Raw genomic sequence first — 8,012 nt, 5'->3', positions numbered from 1 at the left:
AATTTTTTCGGGTTGCCATATTAGGCCGAAAAAACCTAGAGAGCTACTTTGGAGCCCAAACCCTAACCCAAATTTCCCATGAACCTTGGCCTCTTTTATGTTTGAAAAAGAGATTACATGCATTTGGATGGAGAAGGCTACCTTTGCTTGGTCAGTCATATTCAATTTTAATTTTGAATTGAATTTACACATAATATTTTTTAAAATAAAAATATTCATCATTATTAGTGGTATTCAGCCGATTAATTCAGTTACCAATTAAATCGAATTAATCAAAACTGAATTAATCAAAACTGAATTAATCAAATAATTTTATTTAATCCGAGAACTTCATATAAAATTTTAATTATAGATTTTTTTTGTAAATCTAAAATAGTTTAAGGATAAATTTGTTGGATAACCTTCGTAGAATTTTTATTATTCAACGACAAAAGAATTATATTTTTTTAAAAAAAATTAAGGGCATTTTAGTGTAAAACGCCGGTAATCCAACAATACCTATGGGAAGGGGGTAATTACATTCCCGGTAATATACAAAAAAATCCACTGTTGGTAATAAAAAATTATCAAAAATAAGATTATTAGCCAACTAAATGAAAAAATAAGGATTTCATTCCCCGGTAATATATTATGCCGTGAACCAAACGGCCCTCAAAGTTTACTCTATAATTTTCCATGTATAACTTTCAAACGGAGACTAAGAGCGAAAAGCAGGCCAAAGTAATTCAAGTCCATGACATGAAAGCTAGACGTCATATACAGTATTTTTCAATACATGTGTTTTCATGACTTCAATTGTTTGAAGTCCTTAAAATGGAAAAATTTAACGGAAAATGGACCGATCCAAGTTTAAATTATTTTAAGTCCTCAAAGTTCTGGAAGTAAGTAAACCTCCAAATTATTTTTACATCCAATTGAGCCCCCAGATTTAGAAACCCTATCAATTAAGCCTTTGAATGAAAAATTGAATCACTTTTTAAAAATATTGTTGTCACATGACACACTATAACTTCATCACATGAAACTTGTTTATTTTATAAAAGAAAAAATAAAATATTTAAAAACAATTAGAAGGTAGTAAAATTATACAAGGGTAAACTATGCCAATGGTCACTCATGTTCGGGGTAGTGTTCGTTTTCACCACTGATGTTTAAAAGTCACAAACCGGCCACTAACGTTATTGTTTGTTACAAAATGGTCACTCGACGTTAACAGCCTCGACTTATGATTAAAGGAGCTTGCAAGAAAGTTGTCTGCATCGTCGATGAGTCCAAGCTGGTCAAGTACTTGGGAGGCATCGGTTTGGCTTGGAGATGATGAGATGGTTGCTAAGTATGGAGATGAATGGAAGAAGAAGATGAAAATCGAGATGACTTTAGTGACTTTTTAAACATCAACGGTGAAAACGAACACTACCCCAAACATGAGTGACCATTGGCGTAGTTTACCCATTATATAAAAATATAAAAATATAAAAAAGTAAAAATTATTTATAAAAATAAAAATTAAACATTATAGTGGTCTCAGAACCATTTTATTCCACGTTTTGTTTGTTGGAATTTCATCGTTATATTCATTATTTTCGTAGTTTACATCACATAAAATGAGTTCAGGCTCAATGAATAAATCAATCTCGAAAATATTGGCATCGAAATTGATTTTAATGGTTTTAAATCTTTCAAGAGCTCAATGAAAGTTTTTTTATGGATTAAACATTGATGTTGAGGTAGGCAAAGGCAGACCTAGGATGAAATTATTGGAGGGATCAAATTGTTCATCTTTGAAACTAACAAGGTTTTAAAATGTAATTAAATCACAAAAAATAGAGGATTGAACCTTAGTTTCACTAATTTCAAAACTGTCACGTCTTAAATAATAATTAAATAAAAAATTAGGAGAAAGATTTAAAATTGATAATTAAATAAAGAAAATTAGGGGAAAGATTTAATTTTATGTTGGAGAAAAATCAATTATATTTTTTATTTAAAGTGACACATAATATAAATATATACTCAATATAAATAGATGTTATTTTGATAATATTTAGCTAAATTAGCCCCTTTTTGTTAAAAAAATATTAAGTTAATTATGATTTTGCCCCTTTTTGACTTGTATTCACTGACGAAAAAGCACACACGATAGCGAAGGTTCCCTGAAATTTTAAAACTGCCCCCTGCCTTTCTTTATGTTAATCATCTTTTTCACTGCTAATTTACACCATATAAACCGCCCATTGGGAATCATCCCTCAAATTTCGTATAATCTGATCATTTCATTGGCTTTTTCAAAACAAAAGTGCAAGTTATGGAGCCGAACATGTTGCCAGAGAGCTGCGTTGCTGAGATTCTGTCCCACACCTCTCCTTCCAACGCCTGTAAATCGTCCTCGGTCTCGACCACTTTTCGATCGGCGGCGGATTCCGATTGCGTCTGGGGCAAGTTCCTGCCGTCTGATTGCCATGAAGCTGTGTGGGAGGCTTGTGATGCAAGTTTCCGGTTTTGTTCAAAGAAGGAGCTTTATTTCCTCCTCTGCAACCCTCTTCTTATTGACGATGGCAAGATGGTTAGTTTCTTAAAAACAAAGATTATGAGTCTTAATGATGGTTTTGATTATTGTCATAATCTGTTGCATTAAACATGCAGAGTTTCAGAGTGGAGAGATCGAGTGGAAGAATGTCATATATTATATCAGCGAGGGAGCTTTCCATAACATGGAGCGCTGATCCAATGTTTTGGGTTTGGAAATCCATCCCTCAGTCAAGGCAAGTCGTTTTCAAACAATAACGATATCAATCGAACTAATACTCGATCGAATATACATATTCTGATACAACACTTTCTTGTCTTCAGATTCTCGGAGGTGGCCGAACTCGTAACCACAAGCTGGCTGGAAATCGATGGCAAAATCACAGCCAAAATGCTTTCTCCCAACACAAACTACGGAGCTTATCTCATACTTCAAACCACCGAGAGATCATACGGCCTCGATTTAGTGCCATGCGAGACGTCGGTCGAGATCGGGAGCCAAACGTCGAAGAACGCGGCATACATGAGATGCCAGGATAACAAGAAACAACAAATATTGGAAACCCTGTTTTATGCCAGCAGGAAAGAGATGATGAAATCTAGGGTGGTTAAAGGAGACGACAGGGTGATGAGTAAAAGAGAAGATGGGTGGATGGAGATGGAGCTTGGGGGAGTTCTTCAATGGCGGATTTGGTGATGAACAAGTGAAGATGAGTTTGACGGAAATAAAGGGTCATCAGCTTAAAGGTGGGGTTATAATTGAAGGCATTGAAATCAGGCCAAAAGCATAAAATTCCAGGGACTAGAGCAAGATTATATATATATATATATATATATATATATATATATCCTGTAAACACAAGTATATTAATTTACCATTAAGATCCCTAATTCTCAATGAATTATATTATTCTTTTGATAAACCCAAATAATTATATTAAGTGGTCGTAAAAGAGAGAGCTTTCACCATCGCAGGCGTAGTCCAAATGGCAAAGTAAGGGCTCTTGGGATTATGAGTTGATATCATATCCTAAGTTCGAATCGCGTTGGTTGGAAATCCTGAAAAAAAGCGGGAGGACAGAATGACATTGAGAGGTCCTACGTTATCAAAAAAAAAAAAAACTAGTTTGTTATAAAATTTTAAGATAAACTACTTATTTAGTACTTAAATTAGTACTTTTGTCCTATTTTGATATCTAAATTTTTATTTTTTAAATGATATATAATGTTTACTTTTTGTTTTTGATATTTCGTCGTTAAAAAAATTAACTAAATTGTTATACATGACACTTTTTATGATTAAATTAAATCACTCATTATTCAACTGTCTTCTCACTCCTATTTTAATCACTAAAGTTTAAATTTTTTAATTTTAATTACTTAACTTTCGAGTTGCTCTTAATTTAATCACTCTAATTTTTTAATTTAATTTTTCATTTTAATTATATTAATAAAATAATAAAAAACTCACGTCACAAACATTATTAATAAAATAAATTAAAGCGATTAAAACACGAGTAATTTGAAAGTTGAGTAATTAAATTAAAAAAAAATAAACTTTAGTGATCAATTTAGTAGTGAGATGATAGTTGATTGATGAATGATGTAACTCACACCCATAAAATTGACACGTAAAGCAGTTCCGTTATGTTTTTACTGTGGGATATCAAAATGAAACATAAACTAAACGTTAGATATGATTAGATGGAAAATATTTTTATTAAGAGTCAATTGTTTCTCATTTATAAGATATGTTTATATATATTTATTTAAATAATTGTTAATCAATTTAATATCTAATTACTTATTGATTAATTAAACTAAATTCAGATTCGATTTGTTAATTAGATTAAAAATGAATAAAGTCAAGCAAGGGGCAGTGTTTACAACTGTCAATAAAACTCATCATACCAATTGAATACTAATTTAGGAAGACTTTGACCTGCTTTATGCTCTAAGTCTCCATTTGAAAGTTGGGTAAAGTATACAAATGGTCTTCCAATTACATGGTGTTGTTTTGTTGAGTCCACCGACTAATAAAACTTACAAAATGGTCATTTGACTATTCACATATTCCAAACTCATCATTTTTTCGTTAAAAAGTTGGTGACTATTTGTTAATTTATTGACCGAGGTACGATAAAATTTGATACCAGAACTATTTGAGTTGTATCTTTTGGATCGACTCTCCGTTTATATTATACATTCAAGCCAGTGCTTGAAATATTGTGTCGTCGAGCCATTTCTTGAAAGCAATGACGATGCTAGTAGACATCATTAAAATGTGATTTCATCATATATCAGTCAACATGTTAACGTCCAGCTCAGACGATTGTCGATTTTTTAATGAAAAATATGAGTTTAGAACATATAAATAATCAGGTGACCGTTTTATAATTTTTAATAGTTATAACGAGATAGTATTCTATAATCAGAAAATTATTTTATAACTTTTGTAATCGGCAGACTCAACATATTATTTATGGTTTAATGTTGGAGTGACTAAATAAAAATAATTCAAAAGTTCAAGGATAAAATTATTTTGTTTTAAAAGTTTATTGACTAAAACAAGAACACGGATAAAGTTAAATGGTCGAAAACATAGTTTACCCATAACAAATGATAGGGCCAAACATATTAATACGCGTATGAACCAGAGATCTAAATTACCATTAAAGCCTTGGCCTCTTCTACGTTTGAAGAAGACATAACACAGCATCTGGATAAGGTAATATTGGTCGTATTTAACAAATGAAATTAATAGACATATATTAACAAAATCAATTCCCTGTCTCGATCAAACCGTAAATATCTTGTTCTAGTTCCTGGGTTTTTTTTCTATGATTTTGGCCTGATTTCAATGCCTTCGATTATGACACCACCTTTAAGTTGGTGACCCTTTATTTCCATCAAACTCATTTTCACTTCTTCATCAGACATTCCGCCATTGAAGAACTCCCCGAGCTCGATCTCCATCCACCCATCTTCTCTTTTACTCATCACCCTATCGTCTCCTTTAACCACCCTCGCTTTCATTATCTCTTTCCTGTTGGAATAAACAGTGTCTCCATTTGTTGTTTCTTGTTGTCCTGGCATCTCATACATGCCGTGTTCTTCAACGTTTGGCTCCCGATTTCGATCGACGTCTCGCACGGAATTACATCGAGTCCGTATGATCTCTCGGTGGTTTTAAGTATGAGATATGCTCCGTAGCTCGTGTTGGGAGAAAGCATTTTGGTTGTGATTTTGCCATTGATTTCCAGCCAGCTTGTGGTTATGAGTTCGGCCACCTCCGAGAATCTGAAGACAAGAAAGTGTCGTATCAGAATATGTATATTCGATCGAGTATTAGTTCGATTGATATCGTTATTGTTTGAAAACGACTTGCCTTGACTGAGGGATGGATTTCCAAACCCAAAACATTGGATCAGCGCTCCATGTTATGGAAAGCTCCCTCGCTGATATAATATATGACATTCTTCCACTCGATCTCTCCACTCTGAAACTCTGCATGTTTAATGCAACAGATTATGATAAGAATCAAAAACATCATTAAGATTCATAACCTTTGTTTTTAAGAAACAAACCATCTTGCCATCGTCAATAAGAAGAGGGTTGCAGAGGAGGAAATAAAGCTCCTTCTTTGAACAAAACCGGAGACTTGCATCACAAGCCTCCCACACAGTTTTATGGTATTCAGAAGGCAAGAACTTGCCCCAGACGTAATCGGAATCCGCCGCCGATCGAAAAGCAGTCGAAACCAAGGACGATTTACAAGCGTCGGAAGGAGATGTGAGGGACAGAATCTCAGCAACGCAGCTCTCTGGCAACATGTTCAGCTCCATAACATGCATTTTTGTATTGAAAAAAAACGAATGAAAGAATCAAATTATTATATGAAATTTGTGGGATGATGATTCCCAATGGGCAGGTTGGTGCTGGTTTATATGGTGCAAGGGAAGCATAAAGACAAGCAAGGGGTAGTTTATTTACAATTACGTACGTGGAACCTGCAGTCATAGCATGCCACAGTTGATGGGAATTAGTTTAGTATTCCTGTAATATCCAACGTGCAGATTTTGCAATACATTACTATACATTCATATGGTTCTATATAGAACTAACTATTAATTAAACTCCCAATGCCAATCGAATATTGATTTACAAATAGACTTTGACCGGCTTTATGCTATGGGTCTCCTTTTGAAAGTTCCACCTACAAAATTGTACAACTTTGACGATTTATCGTTCTAACTCGTTTTGTATATTTATGGAATACTTTGCCAATTTATGTTGAAGGATGTAAACATAAAATGTTATATTAAAATTAAGTGGTGCACTTATGTTGGTAAATGCTCACAATCGTCACCAATATGTTGTACTTAAGTTATGATAAGTCGGTTGTTAATGTACTGTCATGTTGTATTATTATGTTAGTATTAATGGCGTTTATCTTTTCCGTTGTGTTTGTTTGTATATTATATTTTTCATGAGTTATTTGAATGAATTTTTTTTATTCTTTTCTTGTATGATTTTGTTTTCATTATTTAAAGGCTTAATACCAAAATAAGTGTCTAAACTATGTCTCTTTTCCAGACTAAACTATTTTTTCACTCATCCCGATGTCTAATGTTACAAACATTATCCATTTAGATGTTCGGGCCATCAACGGTGTTAATTCTTCCATTAAGTGACAAGTGTCACAACCTGGTAATTTTAAAAATTTCATTTACAATTAAAAGATTAAAATTATATATATATATATATATATATATATATTAAAAAAGAAAAACATAAAATTTGAAATATACCCAAGTTTGAAAACTTTCATTTCAACTCCTAAATTCATGTCGGCCACTGCCTTTTGCCGTCGACAAAGCTCTACCCGACCTCTCCTCCCCCCGACGACCAAAATCCCCATGAAACCGTGACTAATCGACGGTCGATTGACGATGAATCAATGTTTTATACCCCACGAACCCTAGGATGAAAATCGTGATTCCGACGGCCAATCGACGGAAACTACGACGACGTATGAGTAGGAGGATGGTAGGGACTATGTCGGTGGCGGTGGTCGTGGCTGCAAAGGGCGACGGCGACGGATTAAGGTTAGGATTTGAGATTTTGGAGTTATTTTTATAATATAAGAAAAATATTCATTTTTTACCTCTAGTAAAACATTGGCAGATCCATATTAAGTTTAAGGTGAGCACGTGTCCATCTTAAAATCTGAATTTTCTCAGGTTATTTACTTATTTTATTACTTGTGCCCACCCTGAAATCTTATTTGTGTCCACCCCATAAAAAAATTGTGTTATTAATGTATGTGTATATACCCTGAAAAATATTTTTGAATCCGTCACCAAATAAAAGATGATCCTTCCATTTAAGCCCTCATAGAAAACCATATACAAAAGTTTATCATGACTTTCTATTCATCATCCACAATTTGCATGTTTTCTAAAGGTAAGATAACGTTGCAATCA

The 8,012-nt window shown here is 33.4% G+C and overlaps 1 protein-coding gene and 1 pseudogene across 1 annotated transcript; one reads left to right on the top strand and one right to left on the bottom strand.

Moving 5' to 3' along the window:
- The first annotated feature begins 2,250 nt into the window (after positions 1–2,250).
- Positions 2,251–3,528, top strand: LOC120189488 (annotated as a pseudogene).
- Positions 3,529–5,241: 1,713 nt separating this feature from the next.
- On the bottom strand, positions 5,242–6,438 carry LOC120189547 (F-box protein PP2-B15-like). Its single transcript, XM_039192805.1, is given in 4 exon segments — positions 5,242–5,585; positions 5,588–5,826; positions 5,915–6,033; positions 6,114–6,438. Coding segments are annotated over 4 exon segments (846 nt in total). The 5' UTR covers positions 6,381–6,438; the 3' UTR covers positions 5,242–5,364.
- Positions 6,439–8,012: the final 1,574 nt, after the last annotated feature.

The sequence above is a fragment of the Hibiscus syriacus genome, unplaced genomic scaffold (assembly GCF_006381635.1).
Source record: "Hibiscus syriacus cultivar Baekdansim isolate YM2019G1 unplaced genomic scaffold, ASM638163v2 tig00116958_pilon, whole genome shotgun sequence".
NCBI classification, from domain to species: domain Eukaryota; kingdom Viridiplantae; phylum Streptophyta; class Magnoliopsida; order Malvales; family Malvaceae; genus Hibiscus; species Hibiscus syriacus.
This window is presented reverse-complemented; position numbering and strand designations above follow the sequence as displayed.